At 36.0% G+C, this 18,718-nt stretch overlaps 1 protein-coding gene across 1 annotated transcript in view; it reads left to right on the top strand.

Moving 5' to 3' along the window:
- Positions 1 to 2,405: 2,405 nt before the first annotated feature.
- Positions 2,406 to 18,718, top strand: part of LOC149541301 (protein ALTERED PHOSPHATE STARVATION RESPONSE 1-like) — an 80,456-nt gene continuing 64,143 nt past the window's right edge. Inside the window, exon 1 of the mRNA XM_089796593.1 lies at positions 2,406 to 3,732. Coding sequence (XP_089652719.1) covers positions 3,027 to 3,732 — 706 coding nt within the window. The 5' untranslated portion in view covers positions 2,406 to 3,026. The remainder of the gene's footprint in view (positions 3,733 to 18,718) is intronic.

The following is an 18,718-nucleotide window of genomic DNA, read 5'->3' as shown; positions in this document are numbered from 1 at the left end:
ACTACAACTCCCTTCCTTAACCACATCAAAAACGTCATATATAAAGAAAACATACATGCACACCATACACATGCAATATGGGGTAAGTATCCATAAGAAAACACGTATAATAATCCATCTAACTAATTATCATCAAATAACTGAAATCACTGTAATAATCATCATTAAGGCATAATCATGCATACATGAAGTAGTTAGTACCAAGTAGTCTCATCATAAAATCAACCAAGTGTGAAACAATATCTGATAATCTGAAAGATAATGCTACTAATCATCAAGTATAAACTGGCATAAAAGAGTTCGACAATAATAAAAAAATGTAAACTAGGGGCAGGCACTACATACTATAATTGCATACTCTATGCACTCTAACACCCTACTTACCATTTTTAAAGGAGCTCCAAAAATGATAACACTTCTACCGATAAAAAATCAATATTCTTTAGGTTTTTTGGTTGGAAATCAAAACATTTGTGTTCCACTATTGAGACATTTGTGCATGACTACTTCAACATTTGTCCACAAGTGCAAACAATTTTGAGTGTACAATTAGCAGTGCATTGCATCAAATGACACTTTGAAATAGCCCTTTTTTCACCCTTCAACACTTGACAATCTCCACAAGTAATTTTGTTAAAACTTAAAAGCCAATAAATATTGTTTAATATGTTAATTTGCATATAAAAATAACAAAAAATTCTTACAAATCCAACACACAATTTACTCTACAAATACACAAAATCAAAATATGCAAATGCTAGAACTCTTCCCCTATAAACTCTTAGGGCCCATTTGGTAGGTGGAATTGGAATAGTCTATTCCTATTCCAGTTTTGTCTTTTTCATATTTGATGAAAATTTCAAATCTGCCTCAACCTCAGCATCAAACCTACCATCATTACTACATCCTTCACTAAAACTTAACTTCAACATATTCTCCAGTGACCTAATTGGTTGTGCATTGAACATTCTTGTCAACAAATCCAACATTTTCATATAAAGAAAGGGGGTATTCTCTTGTGCTTGTTGTCTTGTGTGGCTATCAATATTGTCACCATATGTGTAGAGGTGAATGTTGTGACATGCGTGTCTAAAAAAGATAGAGAAGATTTCCCACAATAGAGAAACCCTGTTGAACATCACGTGCTCGTATTACAACCAATTAATGAAGGTAGACTCCTAACATACAAGTCACCCACGATAGTGAATATGTCAACTTTGCTTGGCTCCATCCTCTTACACACAGGTGAGGTGCACTCCATGCTGGAGCCTCACCCGTAGGTTCACCCCACCTCTACCATCGTTCATTAAACAAGCACAAAACTCATTCATTACAAAGGGAATTCCATAGGGGATAGTTTGCATGCTCTGCCAGGCAAAGGCCAATGTTATCCTAGCACAACTAAACAAGATAACACCAATGCACAATTCGAAACACAGAGTTCAGTGGCAACCTGTGGGAGGAAGAGACCAAGGAGTCCATGATATGGATCAACTCAAAGCCTGCCCACTCTGTTGTCTACATTTCATTCAAAAGACCTAAGAAAATGCCAAGATCCTTGAAAAACCCAAGTGTGTCCAGTGTCTTCTAATTGTATTGTAAAATTAGTTTTGTCAAACCAAACAAATTTAGAATAGCAAATACAAAATTAATTTTGTTGCACCAAATGAGTTTGGAATAACAACTACAAGAATATCAAATCCAAAATAATATATGCCTATTCCTATTTCCTCTTCCTATGACCAAATGGAACCTTTAGGGTTCGTTTGGTTGCTGGAATACAACCAGAATAGGAATAGGAAATTAGAATATGATTTGTATTCTTTGTTTGGTGCGTGGAATAGGAATAGAGAATAGGAATACGTATTCTCATTTGAGCCCCAAAATGAGCTTTTGTCCATTCCAAAAAATACTTGTAATTGGAATTGCTATTCTTACATTCATTTTAACTTTCTCAAATTTGATTAAATTTTCAAATCCGCTTTGACCTGGGGTGAGCGCTGGAACTTTGTCTTCAATATTTTAAAATATTTCAGCAATTTTCCAATGGCACCGGTTGCATCTTCAAAAATATTTTCAAATGGCATCGATTGCAAGTTAACCCTATTCCAATTTAAGCTTGCATAACCAAACAAGGGATGAACAAGATTGGATTGCATTTTTCAATTCCTATTCTTCATTCTCCATTCTCATTCAAATTTTCTATTCTAATTTTCAATTCCTAAGCTTGCAACCAAACGGACCCTTAGAATCGAATAGACATACATTTGTAACCTCCATATGCTGCCATTCTAGAACTTAGTCGATTCATTAATTGATTGCTTACGATTAAAATTTGTTTAATTAGCCTAGATGTAAGTAACGGAGTTTTATTCCCCTACCAAAATAAAGTGTAGGTGGCCAAAGTAGAAGGTCCTCTTGTCAAATTCTATGAAATAAAAACAATTCCTTATTTTGCCAAAGAGTCGTATATGCTTTTCAAAAGAAGGAAAGCCTGTAGAGTCTGTTGTGTACTAGTAAATGCGCCAGGGCAACAGGGACTGTCGGCTTATCTCCGTTCTGCTTTTTTCTGCCACGAGCTTTCGGTATATTTCAAAATCTGCACAGGAAGGACACAAAAGGAGAAGTATCACAGGCAGGAGAAAGTGAAGAAAAACGAGGGTTACTGATCAGGAAAATTTATGCTCACAGTGCACAAGGAAGAAAGATCAAGGTTTTCAAGTTTTTCAATTGAATTTAATCATAGGATAGAAGGATGAAAAGAAAGCAAGGGTTTACAGTTTGAAAGAAAACGAGGGTTACAGATAGAATACAGGAAAAATTGTGTTCACATTCCACAAGGGAGGAAAATGAGGGCTTTTGTGTTTTTCAATTTGATTTAAGTGAAAACCCACAGGGCAGGAGGAAGAGCGGAAATCAAGGGTTACATTGGGATAGAAAAAACGAGGGTTGGAGTGCAAAATACAGGGAAAAATTGCTTTTAAAGTGCACGAGGGATAAAGATCAGAGTTTTGCCGGTGATTTTGATGGGGTGTACGCAGTCTAAAATCGACAATGAGGAATCCGTGTTCAGGTGCAAGCAGCGGAAGCAGAACATGAAAGAAGCGGTTACCGCGCGCAACGCCTTTGCCGCTGCGCATTCGGCTTACATAACACTGCTGAAGAACACTGGAGCGGCGTTGAATGATTACGGGCAGGGTGAAACGAATGATACAAGAGTACAGGGGATGATGGGGATCCCTGCGCATCCTCAGATACTCGACCCGCTGTTGGTTCCGCCGCCGCTTCCGTTTCCCGAGCCTTCAAGGTTTCTGGATCAGGGGTCGCCAATTAAGAGGTCGATGAGCCTGCCGCCCATTGCTCTGCAGGAGCAACAGGCGGCGGCGGCAGCGGCGGCTAAGATGAATGATAGTCCTCCGCGGAAGTCTACCATTAGGGAAGATGATGACACAGAGGAGGAGGTTGAGAGGGAGGAGATCCCTGTGGAAACTGCAGCCGCTCGCGCACCTCCTCCTCCGCCAAGGGAGTCCAATGTCCCACTGCCTCCTCACCCGCGATGGGATTTCTTTGGTATGTTCGATTTCGATACAACTCATAATCAGGCCATGCCCGAGGAGGTGGAGACGGGGGAAGATGCAATGCATTCTAAATCGGAGATCAAGCAGATCAGTGAGGACGAGGCTGCTGTGGATGGCTATGTGGAGGATGATGAGCATAAGGACGATGACACAGGTATTTTGTATATATTAAGGATTACCTTAACCTTTACCGGTTTGCTATTTTTTTAATTGGAAGATTTTTTCTATATTAGGCGTCGTTTATTGTAACATACATAGGGAAAGAGCGAGAGGGAGAGGGGTTTTAGTCCTCTAAAACTAGTCAATTGGTTAAATGGGATGAGGTCGAGATAAATCTCATCAATATCTGGTGCACCGGTACCAAGTCTAGACAAAATGATAACTCTAATTTAAAAAAAAAGAAGATGGAATGAACAAAGGTATAAATTTTATTGAATAATTGTAATTTCAAGGACTACTGATCTTATTTGGCTTTTTTTTTTCACTGTGTCACATTGTTTTGGTCTCGGTGTCAATCTCAGTCTTATCTTGCGAGGTGCAGGATCTTTGTATTAAGTAAATAGTGGTTCATGTTCAGGTTTTTGTGAGCCATACAACTTTACTTGTGGACTTAAGACCTACTTGAGAAGTTTCTAGATTTTTTTGATCTGCCGATTAATAAATCTCACACGGGTAAAAAGTAAAACTATTGGATCACATACTCGTAAATCATATTGGACATTTGATGTTTACATAATCCTTTGCAATCGAGACAAAGCTTTGGACATTTGTTTTTTCCCTTCAGAATTCTTCGGTAATGTTAAATTTGTTACTGGTAGTAAACCTTTTTAGTTTTTACAGATTCGACTCTTCCACATTCCTTTGTGAGGGAGATAAAGTTGGCTTCCCCTCGTTAAAGTTAGTTCCCTAATCTTCCTATTAATAATTGATTCTTGGTGAGATTTGCGTCTTCTACACAGCGTCACTTTGTGGATGAAAGACTACAGGAAAAGTTTTTTATTTATTTTTTTGATTTGCCAATCAATAAGTCTTCCACAGGGATATATTTTTTTGGATTATTTGCTCATAAAGCATAACAGGGACAAGATTATTTAAAATTAATCAAGTCTTCCTATGAATAATAAGAACTCAAATTTTTTTCCTTGGATCTAGTGAACAAAAGTTGTTTAGATTCATTCAGTTTCCTATAAATATGTGTGTATCACTATTAGTCTAATAGTTTCTCCTTAGAATTAGATATCTGGAGCTGAAATATTCCTTACAGAATCTTGCCCAAAAGTTTTCACTTTCTCTTCAGAAGAATTTGATCAAACAGTTTCAGTTTTGTCAACGATTGATAATATTCTAAGTTGTTGGTTTAGGCTCAGGTTCAAATTTCGTTCAAATTTTTTTTTGGGGTGGGTTCAAATTTGTTTTGTGTTTGTCTGTGTCTGTGCAAAAACTTATGTTTGTTTTTACTATATACATAGCAGCGCTTAAATTCATACACCACTATGCTAATATTAAAGCAATATGGCAAACTACGCCACCGTATATATTAATGTTTGTAATGTCCTCTGTTGGGACTTTACTTAATTTCTCTTAATTTTGATTAGGGTTTGGATTGTAATGTCCATTATATGATTAGTTATTCATCTTATTTGATTTAAGCTATTTGCTCAAATAATTATCATCCTTATGTACCTTATTTCTATTTGGACATAATGAAAGGAGTAAATGTTATCCCAGTTGCCTAGATACCACTATCAGTAGATTCCCTTGAAGTTTACAGGTCTACGTCAGTATCATGAATGCTTACGGAACGCTAACCCCTACCCTATCTTGGGACAAAGATGCATTGCTTGGATTTATACAAGCCCCTCCGTGGTGACATTACTAGCTTCCTTGCTTAAGCTATGTGGTGAAAGGACAGAATATATAGATGCATTTGTATATGTAGGAACATATATACTAATTATGAGTTTATAATTCTAATTAATGAATTTATATTATAATTATAAGCTTGTTATTATATATATATATATATGATAATATGATGACCTCGCATCCTTAATATATTAATAAAGTTCTATAATTTAATATCTAATTCAGCTTCTTTTAATCTGTCATATTACGCTTTTCTTTACTGAAGAGTATTCTCCATATTTTATAGTATTCTCTCCTCCTTTCTTATCTCTTATTTCTTTCTGTTTCATTATAATGATACCCTTATCTTATTCTTGTAAAAAATAACATTTATATTTTTATAATCTTCATTCTTATGTTTCTTTCCGATTGGATTATGTATTGTTTCTCATTATTATCATCAGTTTTTGATGATGTCTGACTGTATATTTGGTATAGACTTGCAGAATTATATATATCTGTTCTGTTCTGCATCTCCTGTTTTATATATATTATATCACAAATCTATTTATCATTATTACATATTCACGGTTATGTATTTGATATTTTTAGATTTAATCATTAATATAACCTTGTGCATTATCCATTTGGCAGTAACAAGATTATATGTTGTACTTGTTATGTATCTGGATTACACATCACATCTCCTCAAGAGATTGAATTGTGAACTGTATTATATACATTGATTGCAGCCTTTCCTATTCCTTATGATGCCTTGAGTATAACTATAAATACATACCCTCGGGATCGAAGAGTTGCCTTACATGAGACATGTCTCATGGAGTTTGTGACCTTATAAACTAAACAATATACTAATCTTATTCTATTAGTTATCTTGAAAATATTTGATTATCCCTCACTCTCTTATAAGTAATATCACTGCTAAGTAATAATATAATCATCACACTTCTTGATTCCATAATCATACTTATACGTGAGTGTTGCTGAAACTTTTCACAAGTGATTTACACCAATATTTTTTAGTCACGTAGTATATATTCCCTAACAGTGATCAAATATAGTCAATTTGCTTTCCCTCTAGTTAGGGTCGCTGACTTATACTTGTATTATATTTGGTAGTATTTATCAGTGTTTGCATATTATTTTCTGCCTTCTAAATGCTTCATCAGTAGACGGTTGCCATCATCTCTTCATAACCAACATATTGCTTGCGCAAAATAATTGTAGATGTATTATGTGAAAGAGATATAAATCAAACATTTCTAACACCTTTAGTGATGCAATATATCGTGTTTGTTTGGTCTATGTTAATCACTGAAGACTCCACGTAGTCCTCATGGACATCCTTAATATAATTTGAAATCAAATAACATGAATAATTTTCTACGATATTAGTTAGTTGTATCCGATCAACTGTTATAAGTAATGTCATATATTATTATTCCTTACTCGATATTTCTTGATTCGACCCACACACAATACCATTGGAGTTCTCATCGATGATACTTATCAATGTTGCCATTAACTTAAATTAGCTTGTAATTAAATTATACATTGTTTTACTTATTATTTATCTTTTTATTGATTAATTAATAATAATTTATTTATATCATTAATATTAATATTGATTGTTTACATCATCATGATCATATAACATTCTTTAATGATATAATATATTTAATAAGAATAATTTGCTTATATATATATATATCAAGAATTTAATTATATATTTAAAGCATGCGTATAATATGGAACAATTCATGTATGCATTAAAAATGCATTTCCTATTATATATATATATATATATATGTATGTATGTATTAATCGTGGTTCATGATAATGTTTTAGTCCAAATGATATAATAAAATGCTAAAATATACCACCATATCAATGTTCCAATTCAAAAATAGTAATGTTAACATTAATAATCAACCATCATTGATCAAATATTATAAAAAATCATCATTATTTGGCTGTTGCAAATTAAATACAATGAACGGTAGAAACAATGTTGTGGTTGATACACTATCTCAAAGGCCTCACTTGTGTGCCATATTGGCAATAGCTATAGAATGGAAAACTTCCCTAATGAGTGAATATGCTATGGATTAGTTCCCAAGTTACTTAATGGAAGGGAGGCTGTAAGATGAGAAGTACCGAGTCATTAATGACCTCATTATTTACAATGACGTGACTACAATACTTCAAGACCTATAGGCAAATAAGAGAAAGGTTCACATGAAGGTACTAAAAAGGGAAATCTTAAAATATGCAGATGTGTGTATCGTATGCCAAAGGAATAAAAAACACACATACCCAACAAGTTTAGTTCAGCGCCTACCCATACTTGACCAGAAATGAGAAAGCATCTTCATGAATTTTATCATGGGACTACCTAAAGTACAAGGTAAAAATTGCATTTATGTGGTGGTTGAGAATTTAACCAAGTTTGCACACTTCGTTGTCATATCAATTGACTATAAAGCCCCTCAAGTAGCCAAGGTATTCTTCAAGGAGGTCTTCAAACTCTATGGTCTCCCTCAAAACAATGTTAGTGATCGCAATAGCAAATTCCTTAGCTTGTTTTGGTGAGATTTGTTCAGATTAGCAAGAACAAAATAAAACCCCAACAAGAGTTATCACCCTTAAACAGATGGGAAAACACAAATTGTCAACAAGTGGCTAGAAGGGTATTTAAGAATTTATGTTACATGGCAAGAAGGAGGTTGGGTGAAATGGCTATATTTGGGAGAGTATTATTATAGTGCTATCCACCATATGCCAATAAGCATGAGCCTATTTTGAGCCCTATATGGATATGATACAACACGCTTTGGAGATTTGATTCGAGTAGAAAGTCCTATATTGGGAGCTAGAGATTTCATACAACATAATACAGACATCATGAATTCACTTAAAGACAGTCTACATCAAGCACATAATCTACAAAGGCTATATGTCGATAGGAAAAGAATTGAACGCAAATCTGAAGTTGGAGACATGGTCTTTTTGTAGTTCTAACCATATAAATAATCATTCTTCAAAGTTAGTGAAGTTGAATAATTGAAGCCTTGATTTTACGGGAAGTGGCGTATAAATTGAAACTACCCATCACTAGTAGAATTCATAATGTCTTTCATGCATTACGCCTCAAAAAGATGTTAGGCCAACATATCACCCCATGTCTAGAGTTACTACCACTAGATGAGGAAGGCAAACTGATTTTAGGACGAAAAACTATCTTGAACGTGCGATGGAAAATATTAAGAAACAAGGCTATTGAAGAATACCTAGTCAAATGGAATGGGTCTACCAATGGAGGATGCTACATGGGAAGGACCCAAAATATTTGATTACCCAAATTTGAGATTTCTCGAGGGCAAGCAATCTTGGGAAGGGTGGTTTGTCATATACCTTCATAAGGGTTGACATTAACCGTAATTTTGTATTTGGAATAATTTTAAAAATTATCCATTGTATAATATTAAAATAAATTAAAAATATTTGCCTAGTTTATTAATTAATACTTATTAATATATTTTTTCTGAGTAATAAGGGTTATTTTTATTAATGGTTGAAGGAATTACAAAGTGCCACTTGGCAGAAACCATACAAAGATAAACCTAGTAAAATCCCAACCCCAGCATTACAACCCACAGATATATTCCGAACCAAAAATCGATCACAAAACCAATAATAACTTAAACTTTGCCTTGAGCTTTAGTATGTGAACAAAGAGTCATATCAAAGGAAGCACCCTTTGACTGCCTTTCTTTTTTACTCTTCACAGTAAACCATCCGACCTCCACACTAACAGCATCAACCTCCTAGCCAACAAATTTTTTCTCAATGAAATACTCTTGATTCTGTGTCTCTGAAAAACAACATGTTGAGCATCAACATGCCTAGTTCTATTGTTCTCAAAGTCTTGGGAACTGATATTCTTGTGTTTTTCAATTAGAGTAAAATCTCTCTAATTTGTTTCTCTCTTCCATAGATTTACTTATATTTCTAATGGTTACTCTTCTTCTATGTTCTCTTATTCTCTCTCTGTTCATCATGGAAACTTTTTAGTTCTCTCTATTCGTTCGTTATAGAAACATTCTTGTGTATAATTGTATATAGAGATCATTTATGATCTCTATTTAATAACGCATTCATTATTTTACCATGATATGGTATTAGAGCAAATACTTGGAACTTTTTTTGAATAAAAATAAGAATTTCGTTTTTGAAATTATCAGCACCTTTTTTTATTTGAAAATAATTTTCAGCCTGGGCTTTAAGTCTGCAAATTGTGCCCTTGTGTTGGTCATTTTAGGTTTTTTTCCTGCCTTTGCAGGGTGTCGAAGTTGCTGTTTTTTGGAGTTATTTCTGCTGCAAATCCCGTCTAGTTTCATGAGATTTTCTGCAACTCCTGGTCATTTTTTTCTGCAAAAAACAATGACTGTTTTCACCTCTTTTATGGTTCTTTACTTATTTGGAGGCCTCTAGGCTTTCTAAAACCCTCTACATTAAACTTGCGTCTAGAGTCTGCTATTTTTCTGCAAATCTGCCATTATTTTGAAGCTTTTTTCAGCCCAGGCCATTTTTGTTTGAAACCCTTATTTTCTGTACGATGTAATGCCCTGCTTGGAGATCCGTGGAACAAAGAAAAATAAAAGCCAATACATTTTTTTTTGAACAAGCATGGTATTAAACAACATCAACATGCAATCAATCATAAGATGCAATGGAAGACTTAACCAACCAATCGAGACAACCAACAAATCTCCAAGCGACACTACTAACCAAAACTACAATGCTATAGAGGTTACAAACACATTTGGATCTGAAAGATCCCGAATTCAAAAAGTCAAACTCTATAGAGTTCAAGAACTTTGTAAAGGGTAGCCGAATCACCTCTCGAAAAGTATCGAACAAGTCAAAAAGTGCATGCTTGTTGCTCGAGCAGGTCTACTCACAATCCTAGGCAACACTATAACCAGGCGATACATTTCAGTGTTTCACTATAACCAGGTGATACATTACTATAGCCGTGTGATACTTTTCTCCATAGCCAAGTGATACTTTACTACAGCCATGCGATACTTTTCATCTAGGTGATACTTTTCACTATAGTTAGGTGATGCTTCTCAGTATGGCCAGGTGACACTTTACTAGTGCCGTACGATATTTCTCACTACTATGGTGTGAAACTTTTTAGGTATCGCAATGCTGAACAAATATTGCCTAAGTTCAAAACCAAAAGGCAAGATAACAAGTTTAGAAGGCAAACAAGGTAAGAAACTCCACACTGGGGAGTGTCAAAACCATTGTAATCAAGGAAATGTCACTCGAAGGCATGAAATAGGAGACACCATGCAACAGGAAGAAGAAACCATTTAACCATCTAATTCATAACAACATATGAAGGGACATGCGGAAAGCAACATCACAATTTACATACACGGTTCATAAATTGAACATCATATGAAGAAAACATAAACAACTAAGCACCAAAACAACCAAAACTCATTCTCTGTTCCTCCCAACTGTAATAGCATCATGAGACCTCAAGGGCCCTAGCCATTCCCCAAGTGTAACATCCCAAACTGCCAACTAGCTAGTCGGAGCTGTTTTGTGAGGGTGTTACTACTACAACGTAATAACAACATAAGAACATGAAGATCTAACATGCTAATCCAACAAAGCATAGATACTCCAACTAAAAGTAAATGAAATCATCTAACCATATGCTAAAACATCATAATAAAGGAATGCATCAAGGAAACTAGCATCATCTAAACATGATATCCAAGCATTTCAATTAAGGCATAACTCGCAAGGAAACATACTCTGGAAACTTGAATATACCAAGTGAACATCAAACATTGGTCTCCACTGGAAATAGACCGTCTTTGTACATCGGTCCCCAACAGTGGTATAGGTAGCTACTCCTCCCAACCATGTGTAACCTGTAGGCCCACTCCCATTGTGTTGATGGAGATAATGATCCAACCATAAACACACATAAAACAAATGTTCATGGCTAACACTCACGCTAGATAGTAAAGAGGACTGAAACCAAGATCACAAGACAATGTAGTTACAATAGGTCCTGGTCAGACACTCTATGGGTCAACTATGTAGGGACTATAGTGGAGAGTAATATGCTTGGTACTCCTAAGCTAGACCTAGTGCAGAAACTCTCTCAAGGTACTCCCTTGGAGGCTATCATCGAATGTCCTTAGAATCAAACTGCAAGACACTCGCCCTCGGATAAATCGTATAGGCACGTACCCAAGGATCAAACCTTATAGGTTATCACATTTTAATTATCTTAGTTTTTTTACTCAGTTTATTTCTTTAGTTATCATTTACTTAGAAACTTCTTAATGCCAACCAATTGGGAAATGGACACCAAGGTTACGAGAGAAGCCCCTCCATTGCCTACCCTACATACCCATGCTCATCACATGATGAGTGCTTGCAAGCAATGCATATTCCCAACCCAACCCTAATGAACATAACTCTATCGGAATCACTTGGGACTTTGGGTCTCACAAGAACTGACAAATCACGCACACGTGTTCTTGTGTGGGCACACCAACTCTACGAAGATCATAATAAACAAGGGCTGGATGAGAACACAAGCATTACAACACTCAATTGAATACAAGATCGAGAGTACGTATGTGGCATGTATCCCAATGCAACATAAAAATGCAATAGTGGTCAAATTAACATCCTACGGATAATCTACATCCACGACCAATACCATGCCAAGAAATCTTGAGAAAATTGAGTGGCATGCAAATCAAGGCGTAAACCTCAAAAACCAAACGTTGACGAAAATCAACTAAAATAAAACACATTCTACCCTTGGGCAAATGAGCCACAAAAATCCAATAAAAATCGGGTTTGAACACCGTATGCAAAAAGACTAGCATAACAGTGCAAAACCCCAAACCCTCATCCTGATAAATAGGGAAACTCTCATACCCAACCAACTGGGTAGAGCTAGCAATCAGAAACGGAGAACACTAGCTCTCAACAAATTGATGTACAACTACCAAAAATGGAAGCAACAACGGAGCTGAAACAGAAAAACAGTAGAGCCCTACTTGATAGCCAAAAGGGCAAAAAACGGGAATTTGAACAACAGAATAAAAATCTTGCTAAAGTTGCTGAAATCCATGGCAATCCAAGGTCTCCCCAAGCTGGATCCAACGAGAGCAATCTCGTGACGATCCCACGCCCATAGCTTCTATAGCGAACAGAACAATAATTCCTCTCGAGGAGGATTTGGAATTTGCTTTGAAATATCCTAAATTTGGAGAGTGAGAAGTGAGGAATAAAATTCCTTTTTGGATATTTATTCACTTTTCGAGTGAATAAAGTATTAGGGTAATTAACCAGGTCACTTAGTTAAACCCTAAATCAACCCAAACAAAAACAAGCTATTCCAAGTAATTAGAATTCAACTATGACAAAGCTGTCGGGAAATAAAATAAAATAAGATAAACCCCAAAATTCCCTTAAACCAAAATCATAGAATTTCCTTAATAACTTTCACGACAAATGCAGACCTCTAAATGCACAGACACGCTCATGGGTCTAATCACATAATGCAAATGAGTCCAAATTTATTAAATCACCGAAGGGTTTAATTTAAACAATTAAATAGGATACGTTGACCATACAGGGACGACATTGGTTAAATATGAACAACTGAATCACTAACTCCATGTGCCACTACTAGGGACATAAATCCTGCACACTAAATAACACGATCAAGTGTAATTGCATATAATAATGTAGCTGAAGTGACAATGCATTAAATCACATTAAATAACCATTTATCAAATTATACTGAAATAATCCATTTACATCATTGACTTTTGCATAAGGCATCACAAAGCAAGAATGTAGTAAATAACCATAGCCCCAAATCCAAGTATCCAGAATCCAATAAGTCCATTGTATAAACATAAACAGATTATATGTTCGAATACAAATAACCAAATATGATCATAAAGCATCCTATCACATCAATGCACATCATCGTGCAAATATGATCAAACTGAACAACATAGCATCTAACATCTATGATATCGACAATCAAAATATGGTATCTGAACATCAGGTCATCTCAAATGTCGTAAGACACGAGTGTCAATGTATCTCTCGAAAACAAAATATAACAAGGTACAAAATGCAAACATGGGAGCCACTACATACGGGATCATTTTTTTTAATAGATTCTTGGTGGGTTTTTCAAGAGCTCAACTGGGTTGTCGTCCATTTTTTCGGGTGCCTCAATTTTTGTGCCTTGATTTTTGAGCCAACAGAACCAGAATCAAACAACATATTCTTTTTGGGTATTTTGAGCTCTCTTTTGGGTACCTCTTCATTCCATCAAATTGCCTTCAAGTTCATGCGCTTTCAGATATTTACGTTTAAAAAAAAAGTGTCATGGCATCTCTCACCAATCTTCTCTTAGAAGGCTGTCAACAATTTAACGGAAATAACTACAACACTTGAAAGCATAGAATGATGGTGATCTTTGAGTACTGTTGCCTTGAGGCACTTGTTTCGGGTACCGAGACTCATCCTACCACACTCGATGCTACCACATACCAATATTGCGGAACATGCAGAGCTCACTGATCAGCTCGAGTTTGCCTTTTATGACTTTTAAGGATTCTCCCGCAATTTTTTTTGTTTTGAAGTTAGATTGACCATTAAGGGAGGGTATTTGAGTAATCTGTTTAATTTAGTTTCTTTTTCTTCCGTATATTTTCTTCTATTTCTAATGGTCATTCTTCTTCTATGAATCCATATTTTCTCTCTGTTCATTATGGAAACTTTCTCTTTCTCTCTCCATAATGGTTCTATTTATCTTTATTTGTTCATTATAGAAACATTCTTGTGTATACTTGTATATATAGATCATTTATGATCTCTGTTTAATAACACATTCATTATTTTGCCATAATATTTTGTTTGTCCTCTAGAGTTCCAGTGTTAGATTTTTGTAGGGGCACCTAAGGTAGTTGAGTTTTGGGCACCTTCTGTGAAATTGACCCTGTGTTCTTTTGAGGTGTTTCCTCCATTGCAGCCTGAGAGAAACTCTTTTGTTTTCCCCCTTTCTTCTCTATCATATAGTGGTGATCAAACACATCTTTCCATTATGAAACATCCTTGTATGACCTCATTTTTTCACATTTCATAGCCATGTGACCAGCCTGGAAACAAATCTTGCACCTAAAAGAAATATCTTTGTAATCCAAAGCCTGTACCCAACAACCTTTCGAAGTTTTTATCTAAAATTCAGCAAGAAGCCCATGTGCAATATCCATTTCTACTAAAATATGTACGTAGGTTGAGTGATACAAGTTTGAGGAATTTTCATCCACCAACAAAAAATTCCCTAGTGAATCACCAATTGCCTCAAGACAAGACTCCATAAATGAGGAGGAAGATTCAGGAGCCTTACCTAGATTGGTATTTTGTCAAAAACTTCTCCCCAACACCACACCTGGTCACAAAGAATCATTTTTCCAGTATTGAATCTTTTCAAAAACTATAATAAAGAAACCCTTGGCAGTGGGATAAAGTTGAACTCATCTTATGAGCATGAGTTCCTAGTTGAAAAATTCCATGTATGCAAGCTTGGTAAAAAGCCCCTAAATATGTCGATCAAATCGCTCCCAAATAAAATTGAAAGATTGTGAATTACCTCCTTGTTGATGGTATCAACCAAATCAATACTAAAATCTTTAGAAGATGTTGGAATTTGTCTATCCACTGATAGGTTCAACCTCTGCAACCCTAGTCTTTTATAGGAAATCTTAATGGTCCGCTTTGTTGCACCACCAACACTAGGGAAATCACCCAAAAGTTGATCCCTCTAGCAGGTGCAAAGCTGTATTGGAGGTCTTCGACTGTTGTCTTGGTGCCATTTCCTGACAAAAACTTGGTGAAGGGTGTTGTGAGGGGAGGATCTCCAACCGACGCATGCCTGCCAACCAACAAATCACCCGATTCTACTAGAGCCTGCGCAACCTTGATTTGTAAGTAAAATGTGGCCAGAGGAGCCACCTGGTTCAAAATGTACTTTATTTTGCCACACACTCTAAATTGCTCTACGCAAAGCTAGGTTAGATGGTTGAGGAAGGATGGGAGGAGGGAGAGAAGGGAGGGACCCTAACCCCAAAAGATTTCTAAACTTCCCTCATAGCCTTTGCTTTCATGTTTTGCTCCCAAAAGGGTTTGTGGTAATCTAGGTGTAACTTGAACCAAAGTTGATATGTAGCACTAGGATCATTAGCTTAACACTATGCCCCACGACTCACCTTAACACCAACTCGGCTAGACACTCGTCCTTAATAGGGTTTGTGGTAATCTAGGTGTGATTGAAATCAAAGTTGATGGGTAGCACCTGGATCATTAGCCTAACACTACGGCTCACAACTTTCCTTCACACCTACTGGGCTAGTTAGTCACCCTTAAAAGAGTTTGTGGTAATCTAGGTGTGACTCAAACCGAAGTTGATGCATAGCATTGAGATCCTTGGCCTAATACTATACCTCACAACTTGCCTTCACACCAACTTAGTTACAAACTTGACCTTTAAAGGGTTTGTTATAATCTATGTGTGTTTCAAATTGGAGTTGATGCGTAGCACTGAGATCATTTGCCTAACACTACGCCTCACGACTTGCCTTCGCATCAACTCAACTACATGCTCGCCCTTAAAAGGGTTTGTCATAATCTAGGTGTGACTCGAACTAGAGTTTATGAGTAGCACCAAGATCATTAGCTTAGTACTACACCTCATGATTCGTCTTCACACCAACTCGGCTACACACTCGCCCATGATGCTTACTAATATTAATTAGCATACCAAATTATTTGATAATTCGATAAATTAATTAATTAGTAAACTATTGATATAACTTGATAGTTCAATATTTTCCAGAATGATAACCATAATCAGTGGTATAACTATCACATGAACTATAGGGTGTTTACTTCAGAATCAATATTGATTACCTTTATTATTAAAGGAATAACACACACAGGAAAGACACAACCATTCGCATACACATTTGTGAGCCAATTATAAAATAGGATGATATGAGAACAAAGGAAGGCATGAAGAGTCGGTTTAAAGGAAATAGCCACCAGTATATTGAACAAATAAATCAGCTTTGATCATCAATAGAGCCAACCACAAATAACTTGGAAGAAGTTGTAAGCACCCAACATAGATAACGATATACAAGGAAATTCCAAGGACTTACAAGCCTAGAATCATAGCCAGATAGCAGAGGTAGGCTATGATGTGACTTAACTATACTCATTAGCTTATATTTCTAAAGTATTTTGGTGCGCATGTCATAAATTTTAGATAATTATCGAACGTCATTTTATGTACACACACATATATGTATATGTCTATATATTTTACGTGTACATGCACTGCATTACTTTTCTTAAGTTTCTACTAATAATTTTATATGCTATATAAAAAGGTCAGGTTTTGTGTATTCTATAGTATATTATAGTCTGTAAAAATAAATAAGTTGAGAAATCTCAGTAGGAGACTACATGCATTCTTCATGTATCATATCAATTCCTCACAAGATAAGTCTTGTGGTAGAATGGGTTGTGTTACATCTTACATTGTGTTACATCATACAAGGGCCAATGATACGTCTTTAATGGAATGAGCCATGCTACATCAGATAAAGGCAAGAAGCATGTGGTGGAATGGGCATGAACTACATCAGACAAGGGCAAGGGAATAGGGCATGCGGCGGAATGAGCATGAACTATATCATACAAGGGCAAGGGAATAGGGCATGTGGTGGAATGAGCATGGACTACATCATGCAAATGTTCTAATTGTAAGGAGACAGTTCATGTGAGTAGAACAAATTAATACTATGAGCAAACTCTTAATTTTGTTCCCCTAGAATTAGCATTATGCATCTATTTAATTATTAGTTTGTAAAGGTTACATGATAGTTATATGCATGTATCTATGTATGTGCACTTGTCTCTATTTGATGTTTGTAGGGCTCACTCCCTAGGCAAAATAGAGGAAATTTTCCAATTGGTAAGACATCTCTCCTAACTTGATGAAGAGTGCACCCCTTTATACCACAAACACATAACATAAATACAGAAACAACAACAATTTGTGCGAACAAAATATGGGCTTATTATCTCCACAAATGTAGAATCACAAAATTTTGAAATACAATATGCAAACCCACATGGGCATCTTTTTTACAATAATCTGTAAGATAGAGCTGTGAACTATCGCCCAAAACTGTCGTAGACAAGCTACATGCCTTTCTTAAATAGGCAATTTTCTACTGCCCGGGAAGGTTCTAGACATTCAATACCTAACCCTTGAGGCTGACCAACACTAAAATTACATACAATGTCGGCCCAAAACAATTGCAAATTTTATTTCAGGGTTTTCAAGTAGCCCAACTTCCGAAGACCATAACTTGCGAACTGTTGAGTCGATTGGCTATTCTAATCCCATTTTGGAATCACCAACTTTTATTCTACAACACTTGACTGGAGCAAGCTCTTGTCAGCCGAGTTTTGACCTTCATCCGGGGCCACTTAGGCCTTCAAAACTGAGCTCAAAGTCTTATGCCAAAAATTTATACCAAAAATCTGTAATAACTTCTCGAAAACTCATGATATGGCAGTGAACTTCAACTGACAAGTTGATATATCCAAGATGAACTTCCACCTCTGAAATCAGAACATTCCGAGCTCGTATGACCGAGTTACTAAATAGCAAGCTTCCACAAATAGCAACTCTGCATTGAGACAACTCTGCTCCTGCATCATAACTCGAACTACTTCAATTACATTATAGGGCATAAACTGGGATAGGTCCTATAAGGGACATTACAATTTTGTTTTTCTCCTTTTGGCACTCTCAGCTGAAAAGTACACAAAATACAAATATCCTTATCATACAAGGGTGCTGCCCCTCTCAAACTCAGAGGAAGGTTGTAGTCTGATTGCAATCTTTCAAACTATTGGTATGGTTGTCATTGCTCCATGGGCAAATTGGGTCAATTTTAAATTTGAATTTGCAGTGACAAATTTGTTTACCATCAAGGGTTAAGGGTTAAGAGAGACACAAAACCACATGAATGAGAGAAAGATGGCCAAAAAATTGGAGCATGTCAAAAATGCAAATGAGACAATGCCAAAGGTGTCTTTTGTAAATAAATTCCTTAAAGCTAAGTTAG

Source organism: Cupressus sempervirens, chromosome 8 (genome assembly GCF_028749045.1).
Source record: "Cupressus sempervirens isolate cs-2001-9-10 chromosome 8, ASM2874904v1, whole genome shotgun sequence".
In the NCBI taxonomy this organism is placed as follows: domain Eukaryota; kingdom Viridiplantae; phylum Streptophyta; class Pinopsida; order Cupressales; family Cupressaceae; genus Cupressus; species Cupressus sempervirens.
Note: the sequence above shows the minus strand (reverse complement) of the source record. Positions and strands in the feature narration are given on the sequence as shown.